Source organism: Euphorbia lathyris, chromosome 1 (genome assembly GCF_963576675.1).
Source record: "Euphorbia lathyris chromosome 1, ddEupLath1.1, whole genome shotgun sequence".
Classification (NCBI taxonomy): Eukaryota; Viridiplantae; Streptophyta; class Magnoliopsida; order Malpighiales; family Euphorbiaceae; genus Euphorbia; species Euphorbia lathyris.
The window spans coordinates 114,906,050-114,922,624 of record NC_088910.1 but is presented as its reverse complement, the minus strand read 5'-3'; the positions used below and the strand labels follow the sequence as shown (position 1 = coordinate 114,922,624).

At 35.9% G+C, this 16,575-nt stretch overlaps 1 protein-coding gene across 1 annotated transcript; it reads left to right on the top strand.

Moving 5' to 3' along the window:
• The first annotated feature begins 623 nt into the window (after positions 1-623).
• Positions 624-5,576, top strand: LOC136210705 (protein HOTHEAD). Its single transcript, XM_066002080.1, has 5 exons — positions 624-862; positions 1,699-2,038; positions 2,119-2,809; positions 4,664-5,229; positions 5,356-5,576. The coding sequence occupies exons 1-5, from the start codon at positions 772-774 to the stop codon at positions 5,423-5,425; spliced, it is 1,758 nt and encodes a 585-aa protein (XP_065858152.1). The 5' UTR covers positions 624-771; the 3' UTR covers positions 5,426-5,576.
• Positions 5,577-16,575: the final 10,999 nt, after the last annotated feature.

The following is a 16,575-nucleotide window of genomic DNA, read 5'->3' as shown; positions in this document are numbered from 1 at the left end:
CTTTCTCCCCAAGTTCTTCACGCAAGGGATAAGAGCTGCCACCTCTTATTTACTGTCTTACCATTATCCCTTATTTACAGTACTGTCATTAATTATCCCTTATCCCTATTTTACCCCTAGATGTATTAACTAGACTTGTAACCCTAGTGTGGGCTTTTAGTCTTTTGCTCTTAAATTGGAGAAGATATAAAACCCTCTCTTTTTGTAATGAAAGACAACTTGTTATGATATTACCTTTTGAGCCTCCATTGGAACAAGGATTTTCATCATTTGGGTTTATTCAACCTTCAAGCTAGACTTGAGAAGATTGCTTCTTTATCGGTTTAAGACGTGGACTTAATCTATATCATCATCAAACTTTATTAACACTTACACTTACAAACCCCTAGTTTCCAAACATGAGTATGTATAATTAAACTTTACTTTAGTAACCGTTTCAAACAAATTGTGAGGTGAATCTAATAATGCCTAAACATATCTAGGAAGTTTTTTTTTTTTTTTTGGTTTTAGTTTCTAGAAAAGGTAAAAATTGAAACATGAAAGGGGAAAAGTAGCATTAAATAGATTGAATTATATATCTAACTAAACATTTTTCTTCCTCATAAATAAAAATGAAAGCAGATTAGTTGAGTTAGTAAGTACCAAAAATTTCTCACCCATCTCTCTTGTGAGTGAGCAAGACATCTTTACACCTCCAGAACTTCTAGCCAAACTTCATTTTCCTGTATATAAAACACACAACTTAACCCTCTAATTTCAACATATAATATTATGGGTCTTACCATTTTTGTTTTGTGGAGATTCTTTGGTGCTTCTTTTCTTGGATTTCTTTTCCTTCATGGCTTTTGTGCCTGTGATAAAGGTATCATCTTCTAATTTTATTTTTATTTTCCTTTGATTTGCATTCTTGATTTCTACTTAATTATATATTCCAATCTTTAATTCTATGAAGAAATATTCATTATATTTCCCACTCTTTAGGTGTATTTATTTATATCTAATTTCTTTGCTTTTCAGGGATAATGCTAATTTGAGCAAATAATTTTTTTTTATTTTGATTAATATTTTGTTGAGATGATTATTAGCAATTGTAAAGATGCAGTAGCTAGTTTTTTTTTTAATGCTTGAAAAGGATTTCAATTAAATAAAAAAAAGTTGAGGGACTAATTCAGAAAAATAGAAAATAGGAAGTCTTAGTTGTGGTTAATTCGTTGGATATGTCTAAACAATAATAGCACAACACTAGTAATTAATGCCGTTTATATGGTTATAATTTAGTTTTTTTTTTTTAGAATTATAATTTAGCCTTTTAAGTTGGTGGATTAATTTGCCTCCAAAATAAAATTTAATTATTAGTTTACTTCTTCAACTTGAAACTTCTCATTAAATCAAAACAAGTATGAAAAAGCCACCAATTAAATATTATATATTGAAAAAAGAGAGTTAATAAGTTGTAAATTGAAATTACTACTATAAATTTTATTTTCAAGAGTTGTAATTTCTTACACAATAAACTATCTATATAAATAATTTAATTGCCACCTCGTAATTAATATTTCTTACATTTATATTTTATATAACCATATAAAATGTATTAATTTTGAAGATAAACTAAATTTACAGCTCGTTTAAATGGCCAAATGTGACATTGTACTTGAATTTTTTTTAAAACTAGTTTTGTTATCGTGGCACATGCAGCTCCACACTTCTCTTTCGTGCACAATGCAAACTCAGCCCCAGAAGTATCATATTATGACTACATCATCATTGGTGGCGGCACCGCGGGGTGTCCGTTAGCAGCCACACTATCAGAAAACGCGAGCGTTTTGCTGCTAGAACGTGGAGGGTCACCCTATGGAAATTCAAACATAACCAACTTGAGCAGCTTTGGTGCCGCATTAGCAGATCCTTCTCCTAGCTCTCCATCTCAACGCTTCATCTCGGAAGACGGTGTCATCAATGCCCGTGCCCGTGTTCTTGGCGGTGGAAGTTGCCTCAATGCCGGATTTTACACTCGAGCTAGTCCTGATTATGTAAGGTAAGTACATATAAAAATAATTAAGTTGAATAAAGTGTTAATGTAGCTAATTAGTGATGCTAATAATTAAGTTATGGTAGGAATGTGGGATGGGAAGGACGGCTAGTGAACGAGTCATACAAATGGGTGGAGGATGTAGTTGCATTTGAGCCAACAATGAGGCAATGGCAATCAGCAGTACGAGATGCACTTCTCGAAGTTGGGGTATCTCCCTACAACGGATTCACCTATGACCATATTTCCGGGACTAAAATTGGGGGCACTATATTTGATCAACAAGGCCATAGACATACCGCTGCTGACCTTTTAGGCTATGCTAACCCTTCTTCTCTTACTGTCTTTTTACATGCTTCCGTGCGTAGAATACTTTTTAGAACTAAAGGGAGAGCAAGACCATTGGCCCATGGAGTTATATATAGAGATGGGTCAGGGGGTAAACACAGGGCATATATAAGAAGAGGGTCCAAAAACGAAATTATCATATCAGCAGGAGCAATAGGAAGCCCACAACTACTAATGCTAAGTGGAATAGGCCCAATAAACCAACTAAAGGCCCATAATATATCAGTATTAATGGAACAACCCGTGGTTGGCCAAACGATGTCGGATAACCCGATGAATGCAGTGTTCGTCCCCTCACCAGTCCCGGTAGAGGTTTCTCTTATTCAAGTGGTTGGGATTACTCAGTTTGGGACCTATATTGAAGCTGCTAGTGGTGCCAACTTTGCTGGTGGTACCACATCTAGAGACTTTGGCATGTTTTCCCCGAAGGTAATTACCGCACTAATCTCTCATTAATCAATTATAATTACCATGGTAGAGGTGAGCAAAGTATGAAAAGAACCTATAATTCATCTGAAGCCGAAAAAAAAATTTGATTTGCTTATTTATTTAATCTGGTCCAGTTTAGTTTTGAAGATTGAGATAATCAGTTATCGATTATTAATTCAAAAAAAAATCGGTGTGATTTTCAACCGAATTAAGTATATAATATAATAATATATTATTATTATATGTATATATATAATATTTATTCTATATTTTTATAATTCTATTTAGTATTTAATATGTTTACTATTTTTTTATTACATATTTATTATAAATTTTTTCTTCTTGCCCCTAATATAATAAATTCCAAACCGATTATGGGTTAGTTACTGAATTGAATCAATAAATTTGAGGAACTTATACATTTATTTTTTTCAGGCTAAAAAACCAGTGTTTGGTAAAGCCAAACTATTTTTTCTTTAGAAGATGATGAGAAAGTTATAATTTGCAGTTTTTTTTGAAAAGTAACTTTTACAACTTATCACGAAAGTTTATATAAAATAACCATAACTTTCAATATTATATATAATATAATGTTTATATTTTATATTTTTTATTTCTTGAATTTTAGAGCTTTTTAATATATTTACCAAACATTAATGGGCTTTTTCAATGTATAAAATAAATCTTGTGATTCGATTGATTTGTATAGTTTTAATGGTTTAAAAGTTAGCAAACACGTGTTATGTGCTTTGTGAAACTTGCAGTTAAAAAATATGTGAGTCAATTGACCAAACAATACATGTAGTTTAGTTAGTTTGTAAGGACAATGAGTAATTTGCAAAGTCAATCTTTTTAGGTCCAAATCACTCTCTTTTGAGGTAAATAATCACGACAACAATTTTTAATGGAATGTCTGAGTTCGTAAACTGCACAAAACACATAACCACTGTTTGCAAACTTTTAAACCACATAGACTATCTTTACAAATTAGTTAAACCATAAAATTTATTTTTGAGCTTTTCTCAAATATAAAATTAAAACACTTTTATATCATAAAATGAAGTTCACGAATTGTAAAATTAATATTGTTTAGTTTAGGAATCACAGATGCATTTATCTATCACTTTTCGTTACTTCTAATAGTATTACACTCCATATATTTTAAAATAGATGACTTTTTAAAAAGATGTACTACAATTAAGAATCAATTTGTTTAATATTTTAATTAAAAGACTTTGTTATATTTATATTAATTGTATCACACATCTTATATATATAAGTAATTTAAATAAGAATTTATTTGGTAAAAACCAAGCGTTATATATTATGAAACAAATTTTTTTCTCCAAAGTTATCTATTTTAAAAATGGGTCAAATACATAAATATCATAATTAAGTACAAAGTTACAACTAAGTCATATCAACAAATTTAATTCTTAATATATCATTATTTTCTATATATTATGATTTTACACCATAATTTAAAAATTCTAGATTTCAATTCATAAATCATAAACCCTAGAAAATATATTCTAGACTTCTAATTTATAAATTTTAATTCTTAAAATATATTAAAAGTACTGATTTTACTAGTTAGACATAATCCAAAATTATGAGTTGACATAGTTGTAAATAGTTTTTAAAAGATGAATTTCTGTGTAATTTTTCCTTTAAAAATCACAACCCTAAATTGACATTTAGTGGATCCAATTAACCCCTAAATTTAGTTTATAAGATAAAAGTGGATTCTAAGTATCAATTTAGTCCAAAAATTAATATTTTAAAATAAAATTGAAAAACTAAATCAACAAATTTAGAACCAAATTTCAAAGTATTTACATTCTTAATGTGCAGATAGGCCAGCTATCAACAGTGCCTCCTAAACAAAGAACACCAGAAGCACTAGCCAAGGCAATAGAGGCAATGGAACAACTTGATGAATCTGCATTCAGAGGAGGTTTCATTTTAGAAAAAATAATGGGTCCTATTTCAACAGGCCACATAGAACTAACATCAAAAGACCCAAATCAGAACCCATTAATTACATTCAATTACTTCAAAGAACCACAAGACTTGCAAAGATGTATAGATGGGATTTCAATAATAGAAAGAGTTATCGATTCCACCTCGTTTTCTAACTTCAGATTAGATAACTTATCCACACCAGAGTTACTGAACATGACAGCAAATTCACCAGTAAATTTATTACCAAGACATTCGAATACATCAAAATCACCAGAACAGTTTTGTAAGGACACAGTGATGACAATATGGCATTATCATGGAGGTTGTCAAGTGGGAAGTGTTGTTGATCGTGAGTACAAGGTTGTTGGAGTTGATGCTTTAAGGGTTATTGATGGTTCTACTTTTAATGCTTCTCCTGGTACTAATCCTCAAGCCACTGTTATGATGCTTGGAAGGTAATATATATATTCTCCATAATTTATTTGATTAATCAGTTTGAGGGTGAGTTACTTTATACAAAATGGGTGTAATTTTATTTTATAAAGTGATTGAATAAGCAATTTGGGTTTTCTATGGTACAGGTATATGGGAGTGAGCATATTGCGTGAAAGGCTGGCAATGGCAATGGCAACGGCAACGCAGGAATTATAATGAACTCAAAAGTTTTAAGATTTGGTTTTTTTGTGTGTATTCATATTTATTTGCATTAAATAAAAGGTTAATAATTAATATAAACATTTGTTGGTATGAAACTGAGCTGAAAAAGACACTAAATTGCAAAAGTGAAGCAAGTAGTAAATGATCACTTTTTGGTGAGCTGGATTGCCGATTCAATGATAACTAGAATCAAGCTGGGCACAAATGGACTTGAAAAATTTAACTTTCAAGCCAAATCCATGTGATGTTTAACTACTGCAAGGCTGAAATAGTTAAGGGCAGGGCTCTAAGTGAGACGAGATTTTTATGAGCGCTCAGATTTCAGCTTGATAAAAACTCGGTCGTGTTCGACTCGATTTACAAACGAGTCGAGTTTTAGCATGACAAAACTCGACCAAAAAACCCATCAATAAATTGGATTATAGATTTATGAATAAGTTCATGAACAAACTCGATTATAATATTCATTAACATGCGCATGAAGAAACATGGTTCGATTGTTTTTCTAATAATAGTATTTTATTTACTTAATTCAAGGGTGAAGAAAATGCAAGAATGACGTTTGGCTATGTCAGATAAGGTCAAAGCACTACTTAGGAATTGGTTCCTTACCCACCCAATCACAACATCATCACTTCACATTGGTTGTATCACATCAAGCGAAAGTCTGATGGATTTGTAGAATGTTGCAAAGTGCGTCTGGTGGCACGTGGTTTCACACAATAGTCAAGAATTGACTACAGGGACACGTTCGGTCCGGTTGTCAAGGCAACCATAATTCGTATGGTTCTTTCGCTTGCTGCTTTCCATGGCTGGTTTGTGAATCAATTAGATGTGTCCAATGTGTTTCTTCATGGGAATCTCACCGAGTGCATATACATCGAACAACCATAGGGCTTCATAAATAAAGACAAACCATATCACGTCTGTCTGCTAAAAAAATGGTTGTATGGTCTCAAACAAGCCCCCGCAGGAATGGTTCACTTGCCTTCAGACGTTCTTGGTTAAAGTTGGATTCCAGATGTCTCAGGTTGATCACTCCATATTCATTCAACATGATGGTGTGGAAAAGACGTATATCTTGTGCTATGTTGATCACATTCTAGTCATTAGGACTACCCCTGCACGTATTCGTGACATAATTGCAACACTGAACATGAGTTCCCTATTCGTAATTTGGGTCGTGCATCGTATTTTCTAGGTATCGAAATCACGTACATTAGGGATGGTAATGGATACTGTACCCGTGAGTACTTAACACTACCCGACCCTAATGAGACTACCCGTACCCTGTATAAAGGGTATGGGACGGGTATAGGATCAAAACATTACATGTGATGGGTATGAGAATACCCCCTAGATACCTGGTATAACTCCTTTATATATTAAAAAATATTATTATTTTTTAGATGTAAAATGTGGGATTCAAACCCACAACCTTTTGTTCTTCAACCATTAAGTGATACCACTAAGTTATTTTATTCTTATTGATTAAGGTTAAAACATATATAACTTAACATACATAATTGACTATTAATTTCAATCAACATATAAAAGAAACCCTAAATCATTATTATCATATTACGCAACATATTTATTCAATTTTTAAATGGATGATTGATGAATGAGTTATTAAATTTATGCTTTGTTAAATTTGTAATATTTTTGTTGGTCCCTTATAACGTTACAAGTATAGTTCCAAGGGGGGGTTAGGAACTATTTAAACTTTTTAAAACTTAGGGCAGACTTCTTTTCTTAAGAGAAAAGGTTTTAACAGCGGCGCTGAGTAAACAGCAAGATACTGGCTTAGTCAACTGGTGACTAGGTCAGTTTCTTGACTTGAATCAGGAGATAACACTTAGAGTCTATTCCTGAGCTCAGATGTTTGATGCGCACAACTCAGCTTGACCTCTTTACTTGGTCAGTTTTTGGTTATTTAAGCAAGCAATATATATAAGGAGTTTAAGGTAAGAAATACGCTACTCAGCAGATTTATCCAGGTTCGGCTTGTAAGCCTACGTCCTGTCCCCGGAACACGTTCTGAGCTTTTGAATCCTCTACTGAGCTCTTTAAAGGTAGAGCCTCAAACCTTTTACAATCTTAGCAACTGAGTATAACAAGAGTACCTTCCTCTATACCTCTACTCAATCCTAATCTCTCGCTGAGTACTATAACCGAGTACTCAGCCTCTCCTTTCTAATCTCTAGAAATGATAAGTGTTTGTCCTAAACAATGATTGCTAAGACACCTTAGATGATTGAATAATCACTCTAGACTTTTACACAAAAGATATGAAATATGGTGTAAGATTGCTTTGCTTTTTGCTTGCAGAACTTGCGTAGAAATTTGGTCAGCGTAATGGCTTGATCAAGTTCTGTGTTGAATGAAGTTTCTGATGGCACTATTTATAGAGACGTCTTGAGGCATCGGTCATTTCGAATTTCGAAATAACCGTTGGAGGGAAACGGCTTCCTATCGTTGTCATCCTGACTTGCTCAGAGCTCTCGGCCAATCAGATTTGAGTATCTTCTGTCCTCGGTCAGCTTTTGGTCAGCTCGGCAGAGTGTCTCTCCATTTATGGTAATGTCAACTAGACAGCATACTGTGTCGTCTGAACTTTACCCAAAGTGGAAACACTTTGTCTGGAAGTTTTCCTTAGTCAGCTGCTGTCTTGTACGCTTTGTCGAAACAACTCAGCAGCTTCGTTCCGAAGTTGTTCCCTGAAGGTCTTCTAGATCCTTCTTCCGCTGAGTTGCGTTTTGTCCACAACGACAACGTTTTGACATTCACGGGCCGAGTTGTCTTGAACAGTTTGACTTGGGCTTTGACTCTTGTATTGAGCTTGGGCCTTTTAATCCTTATGTCTTATAAGCAATTTTTAACTCAACATTGAACAAACACATTAGTAGAATAAATCAAAGCATTTAAACTTAGTGTGTTTAGAATATGTTTTTAATTATACTTAAACAATTTTGTCAAATCAAAATTATGTGGAAAGGTGTTTCAACAAACTCCCCCATTTTGATGTTGGCAAAACTATTCAGCGAGGAACTCAGTATTGAGCTCACCCATGATAGTTGACCTAATATAACTTAGCAAACTCCCCCGTAAGGGTTGAGCCACTGACTTAGTTTTACTCTAAACAATTGAAGGTTTAGTCGAGTAAGTCTAAGGACAGTTTCAGATATAGGTCAGCTCATGGAACATATTCTATTTTACTCAGTGTTTAAGCGGAAGGTTTTATCATTCAGAGGGCGCTGAGTAATTTGTTGTTCAATGAGTTTTATAAGACAATATTATATAAGCATATAAGTCAATGTCAAACATGTTATCAGCATTGGGTTCAATCATTGAATTTTATAAGCATTAATCATAGCTGATTCAATTGAAGATACATAATGACATAATAATGACATAATACACAGCATCGTATAAAAACAATTCATAACTCATGGTTTGAACAAAAGATGCAAGTAGTGATAATTAATATAGGTAGTCAGCGTTTACAAACAAAAGTTGAAGACAGGCACAGAGACTACATCCTTAGCCTATACTGATCTAGCCTATATCTATTTCTTTCTCTTCTGTTTGGACTGACTAGACTCATGTTGTGTTCTCGCTTGTTCTTTCTCCCCCGTTTTGTCAGCATCGGGAGGAGGTATCCTAAAGGCGTCGGTAAGGACGGCTCTGGTCAGTTCTGTGGACAGCGCTTTAAGTCTATCGGCGCTTTCATTGACACCATAAAAAATAGCCACTCCATTATCTGAGACCTCGGTGGGTATTTTAAGCTCAGCAGCGCTGATCATGCTGACTGTGAAGGCTGAAGATTTGCCTATCCATGTAAGTGCATCGGTCAGACCAGCAATGACTTGATGGAATGTTTTGAGTAAGTAGGTGTCATAGTATTGATGCTGAATATTTGTGTGACGTATGTGATTGAAGGTTTGTCTAGTGATAGACATCATTTCATTTTTCTTCATAGCGTCAGTATCCATCTCTTGCTTGTTCAGATTCAGCAATCGAACGACCTCACCAATTTGCTCCACTGAGCACTGAGAATAGGAGACCATTTGCTCGTTGGTTTTGATTTGCTCGGTGTGAAGCTGAGCAAAGAGCATTTTAACTTCATCAGAAGTAGCATAGCGTGTGTTCGCAGCTGACAAGGTCTGAACTTGTTCGTGAAGAGCATTGAGATGTTGAACTGTTGTCAGCTGGATCTCAGCCAGCTTTGCAATGGAATCCTGCTTAGCTTGATGTGCTTGAAAGGTAATGATGACATTCAGCAAATCCTTGAATCCCTTAACTTCGTTGAGAAGCTGAGTGACTTGGGAAAGCTGAGTTGTCTCAATAGTGGAAGATCCAGCAGCAGGAGGAGTAGTTTGTTGAAGATCGTTGATCAATGCTTGCACTGAGTCGATTATTCTTTTGCCAGACTCAGTGGCATTTAAGTAGGTTCGAGAGCCTTCATTAAGTTGTCCAGTGACATCAGTATGACATGTTGGAAGAGGAGTCAAGGGAATGACGTGGTCAGTGACTGGAAGTGTGGTTCCAATCTGCACTTGAGGTTCTGGTAGAACTGATTGATCAGCAGATATGTTGAGTGGAGAAGAGGTAATTCTTATGCTGTCAGTGCTGACTGGAGCAGGAATGTCCTGAGTCAGTGTAATGCTTGTGGTAACAGCATTAACAGGAATCGGCTCAACTTGACTTGTTGAGTTTGCGGAAGCATTCAATTCGGCGTGTTCCTTTGGTGAAGAAACAGAGGCTTGCTTTTCAATGGAAGCCGATGTAGTAGAAGTTGGTTGTCTTTTGAAAAATTTCAGCTTGAGTTTAGAAGGGTCTTGGGTTGGCTTCTGAATAACAAAGTCAGGAAGGGTTGGTGGTTGAACAGGAATGTCACTGACTGTCTTCTGACTTGCCTTAACCAATCTTCTTCTGTGAGGAGGAGGAGGGTCAACTTGAATAGACTCTCCTGAGTGAGATGGAGAAGTTTCTTCTTGATCAGCTTCTTGATCAGCATTAAGCTGGTCAGCTTGTTCTTGTACCTGATCAACATTGTGTTGGTCATGTTCTTGTTCTTCTCCAGCAGCCAACTCAGTATGGGCTTGCTCAGCTTCAACCTCACTGGTTGTTTCCTCATTGTCCTCAGCGTCATCCTAACCGCTGGCCTCTTCTTCTTCTTCATCTTCTGAAGTGTCACCATTTAATTCTTCCTCAACTTGTGCAATGAACTGATCGTCCAAATGCACCTCATCTTCTTGATGCTCAGCTACAGTTCCTAGACACTGTGTGTAGTGAGAGTCACCAGGAATAATGACGTCAGTAGGGATTGCATCAATTGGAGTCAGTGAAGAAGACTTCTGCTTCTTTTGAGGCTGCACATCAGCATCTTGTCTTTCCTCGATTTCAGGCTCATCTTGCCTGCTCCTTTTCTCAGCTGACTTAGGTCTCTCTTGACCTGGTTCAGCAACTGACTTAGGCTTCTTTGCCTTAGGCTCAGCTTTCTTTGAAGTGGTCTCAACAGCTTTCCTCTTGTGGGCAGCTGGAGCCTTAGTTCTTCTCCCTTTCTTTGGGACAGCTGTTTCCTTAGCTTGTTGTTCACCAGCAGCAACAATTTTTCCTTTCTTCAGAGGCTGATTGAACTTCAAAGCCCTCAGCGAAGCTGCTGTGATTTCAGATCCTCTAGCTTTAACTTCATCAGTTAGGTCTATTTGATGATCAATGAGGATCCTGGTGATGAGTGAGCCCAGCCTGAGAGTTCCAGTGCTCCTCAGGAACCCAGCAATTAGGAATACTAGCATGTTGATCGGCTTATATGTCAGCATATGCCATATGAAGCATTGCTCAAAGTTCGTTGCTGAGGTTGTGCAGTTGATCTTTGGATAAATGAAGTAGGACAGCAGATAGTGAGCCATCTTTTGGTGCTGACCCATAGAGGAACTGGAGACTTCTCCTGAGTGGCCTTCAGGTTTACAGAAGGTGACATCGTACCCAGTACTGTCATGATCTCCAAATCTTCTCAGCTTGGCTCCTTCATTTTTCAACTTCAGCAAATTCGCCAAATATGAGGGATTGATGAAAATCGTTTTCCCCCTTGCTGCTGTTGCCAGATAGTCCTGGTTATCATCAGCGACTTGGAGGTTCTTGTAGAATTCCCTTACTAGGTCAGGATATGTGTGATCCCTAATAGAGAACAGCTCGGTCCATCCATTTTGCGATATCCATTCGCAGAAGGGTTGCTCGGAAGTCACGAAGGACTCAGAGACCCATCGAGAGAAGTCCACTTTCCATTCGCTAATATTACCGAAAACCTTGGTATAGGTTCTGATTTTGGTCGGTTTTCCTTTGGAGGAGGTAGCTTGCCCAGTTTTTCCTTTACTCGGCGTAGTGACCTTGGTAGTTTCAGGCACAAAAGTTTGCCTGGAGGGTTCATCGGAGCTGGTCTTAGGGTGACCGGCACCGGAGATGTTGATGGAAACTTTAGTCATAGTTTCAGAACAAGTTTGGGAAGCTTTGAGAGTTTTTAGAGAGAAAGCCTTGCTTTAGAATTCGATAGGTGTAAAGAAAATAAAGAATGGGGATTTACCCATTATTTATAGCGGTGAAGAGTGGATCTTATCGAATCCATGTGTCAGTTTTGCTTTGGGATTGTCAATCGACAAGGATCTTGGATTTTATGACACATTCGGCGCATACGTCATCCTAGGTGGCTATACGCGTGCTTTTGCATTTAATGCAACGGATCTAACACTCAGCGTTTAGAATACTAAGCGTTTTGGATTCTGAGTGGTCAGTAGTATATGAAAGGATGATTTCTCAGTTTAAGATAACTACTCGGTGTGCATATTGACTCAGTATTGATGTGTATTTTGTGTTAAGTACTCAACATAACAATCACTCAGCATGCATTTGCATAAATCATTCAGCATAGTAATTCACTCAGCATAAATTTACATTTTAGAACATGAATTTACTGAAGAGGATTAAACATACCAATGGCTTCTCTCAGTATGCTGAACTGTTCACGAGCCAGTGGCTTTGTGAAGATATCCGCAAGCTGCTCATCCGTTGGGACGTATGTCAGCTTTATCTCACCTTTGAGTACATGGTCTCTAATGAAGTGATGCCTTATGCTGACATCCTTCATTCTGCTGTGTTGAATTGGGTTCTTTGATAAATCAATTGCACTTTTGTTGTCGCATTTGACCTCAATTGTCTTTGTTTGAACACCATAGTCTTCAAGCTGTTGCTTAATCCATAGGACTTGAGCAACACAATGACCAGTAGCAATGTACTCAGCTTCAGTGGTAGACAAGGCTACTGACGCCTGCTTCTTGCTGAACCAAGATACAAAACAGCTTCCTAAGAAATGACATCCTCCAGAGGTGCTTTTTCATTCTAGCTTGTCTTGACCATAGTCAGCGTCAGTGTATCCAACGAGTGTAAAGCCATGAGTGTTGGGATACCATAAACCTGCGTTCACTGAGCTTTGCAAGTATCTAAGGATTCTTTTTACAGCTATGTAATGAGATTCCTTAGGGTTAGATTGATATCTAGCACAGTAGCATACTGAGAACTGAATGTCCGGTCTACTGGCTGTTAAGTAAAGTAGAGAGCCTATCATACCTCGATACAATTTGCTGTCTACTGACTTACCATTCTCGTCAGCGCAGAGGACAGTGTCAGTGCCCATAGGAGTGGATATTGGCTTGCAATTTTCCAAGTCATATTTCTTTAATATCTCCTTGGCATATTTGGCTTGACTGATGAAGATGCCATTCTTTCCTTGTTTTATTTGAAGTCCGAGGAAGAAGTTGAGTTCTCCCATCATCGACATTTCAAACTCAGTCTGCATTTGTTTGCTAAATTCCTTGCACATTGATTCGTTAGTTGCACCAAATATTATATCATCAACATAAATTTGAGCCAGCAGGGTATCTTTACCCTTTCTCTTAATGAATAAGGTTGTATCAGCTTTGCCCCTGACATAGTTTCTAGTCAGCAGGAAACTGGTCAGCCTCTCATACCAAGCACGTGGTGCTTGCTTGAGGCCATACAGAGCCTTTTTGAGCTTATAAACGTGGTTTGGGAATTTAGGATCCTCAAACCCTGGAGGTTGATTAACATAAACCTCCTCGTTTATAACTCCATTAAGAAATGCACTCTTAACATCCATTTGGAATAATTTAAAGTTCATGTAAGATGCATATGCACATAAGATCCTAATGTTGGGGTTTTGGTGTCCTATAGTCAATTGTTGCAGGATACAAACTTAATGTAAATGAATTGTTCTTTATATCATTTGTTTTAATGAGATATATGTTTTATAACTATATAAAGGCAATCCCTTTTAAGCACTATATAAAGTCTAATAAAAGGAAATCCGTAAGTTTGTTTAAAGTGATTATAAAGTGTTCATACAAGCATGAAGTGAGACAAAACTTTATAATAAACTAATAAACTTAAAACCACCCCAAGTCAAGTGATATGTTTAGGATTGATATATCACTGTTGAGACTTGTATGTAACAATGTCTTCTGTCCGACAGAAAGCTGATTTCACAAGCTTCATATATATAGATATCTGGACAGTTACATAGATCCGATGAAACGTCGTTCATTAGGATTGGGGATCCGATTTGAGATAACAGGATGGGTAGATTCATCCTTGTCACCTGTTCATCTCATTGGTATTAATAGGTATAAGTAATCCTCAGACTCAAAGGAATGTTAATTGGTCATCCTGAATTACTGAATGTGAGACTTTGATCCTGTGGTCCCACGATCCTTAATAGAGATGACTCTGGGGTGTGAACTGCAAAGGTTGGGTGTCACAGGAAGTAATGTCAGGGTAGTTATACATTGGATTGAGCATTTATCACTCCCGATTAATGGGAGATATATCCAAGGATCGCTTGTGGAAGACTCGACTCTAAATCCTTGCAAGGTGATAGCTTAAGAGTAGAAATATAGATTTCACTTAACCTATCTATTTGAGTTGACTCGGCCTGTACAAGTAAAACGAACGTCTCGCTATATGTGACTTGACATCACCCATAGTCATAAGATTCAGTTCAAGGATATAGTTGATAAAGGATCGAATTATACTGTAACTAATACGGAAGGGTTAACGATAGAATCAACCTGTCTTCTTAACGGACTCTGGGGGAATGATTACAGACTTGCCTATAACATACTCAGTACATCATTCCGTTATGCAAGGATTAAATATAATTCTTGAAGAAATTAATTTAATAGTTGCATACAGCCAGAAGTAGTAAGAACCTAATGGATCACACATAAGACTTGGAACCAAAAGAGAGATGGATATGATTAATAGATGGAAGCCCAATTGAGCCCAGTAAGGCCCATTTATATAGAGGGGGCCGAAATTTATATATAGTAAATAAGGAATTATTTTAATTCCATTAATCCTAATTTGATTAGGTTTGTGAATTAAATTAATTAAGAGATAATTAACTTAGGAGTTTTAATTAGATTAATATGCTCCTATTATTATCCAATTAGGTTATTTATTATTATCCTAAATGTATTTGATATATTATAAGATAATAATTAGGAATCCTATTTCGAATGGAATTCCTATTAAGTAACCTATTCCTATCTAACTAGGGTTTAGATACAAGCGACTATATATACCCCCTCCCTATGAGAATTTCGACCAAGCTAATCCCCTCCCCTTATTGTGATTTTCGAAACCTACATTAAGTAAGAGAGAGTGAATTCGCATCCCCTAGTTCGTGGACAAGAATTCATACGGCTTCCGTCAATTGATTAATCTCATCCATCCCTTTTTCTCTTTGATCTTGTGTTGGTTAATTAGAGGCAATCTAATTTGGTTGCATCTCATAAGGGTTGATTCCATCTTAACCTCACCGTGTTATACTTTGTGGTTGGAATCTCGGAGAAGATTTGTGGGCGCTTCTTTAACAACGGTAGATTGTTCATCGAAAGGTATTCCTTCTTATCCCTCTTTATATGAAATAACGATTAACGGATCCTATGGTTAAAAGGAAGTAGGCTAAAATTTTTATATTTCCGCTGCTATACCTTAGCCTTAATTTCCTTCAGTGGTATCAGAGCCATCGTTAAATCCGTTATTTCATATATGAAAATTTAGAAGTTTTTCAATAGGATTGAATAAATATTTATGGTTAGGATTAATTAACAAATAGTTTGATTAATTAATTCTAAAGATAAATAAATTTTAGTTAATTGTTAATTAAAATAGATTATGCGTATGTTCCTAATTATTTCGGTTGATAATCATTATAACAAAATCTATTAGTTTTATAGTTAGGTTAATAAAATTAGTTTTATTAATTCTAAATGATAAAACGGAAATCTATTGTAGTTTTTCCTATTTCTGAAAATCATTTTTAAATCTGATATATATATGTATATATTTTATATATATAAAAAAATAAATACGACAGCGGCTCGGGTCGCGCCTCACGGCGCGACCAGCCGCTGTCGCGCGGCTGCTGCCTCGCAGCAGCAGCCGCTTGCGCAGCCGCGGGGCTGCTGCCAAACGGCAGCAGCCCAGTTTCGGGCCCCGGCCCGAATCCCACTTGATTTTAATTGTTAAAATTTGCTTGAATATAATTTATATATATATATATTTCGGAAATTAATAGTTTTCTGTTTTGATTATCGAATAAAAATTCGTTTAAAAGTTTGTTTTTACCAAGTTGTAAATCAAAGTGTTAAATGAATTGAAATCAAAATAATTGGGACATGCATAATCGACGTTTTATATGGTTATATTAATCTAAGGATTAATATAAAGATACAAAACGATTAGAAGTAAAATTGGATGAAAGTTAATTTGACGAGTTAATGTGATTAACCTAAATATTACATAAGTCGGTTATGTAATCAACCAATTAAATTTATTTAATTGAGTCTATGCATGTTTGGAGTTATGGACATATTTGGACCCTCTTTTAGTCTTTTGGTATTTTTGAAATAGGGCCTGCGCGTCCTGCCTTTCTACTATCTATTGTAATTTCTCCTCTCATCTGATTCCCTTCAATTCAATTGAAGTTTTCTTATAGTAGTATAGAAATTAATATGTAATTTCAAGGCGCCATGGAGAAGACGGAGGACCTAAAGAGAAATATG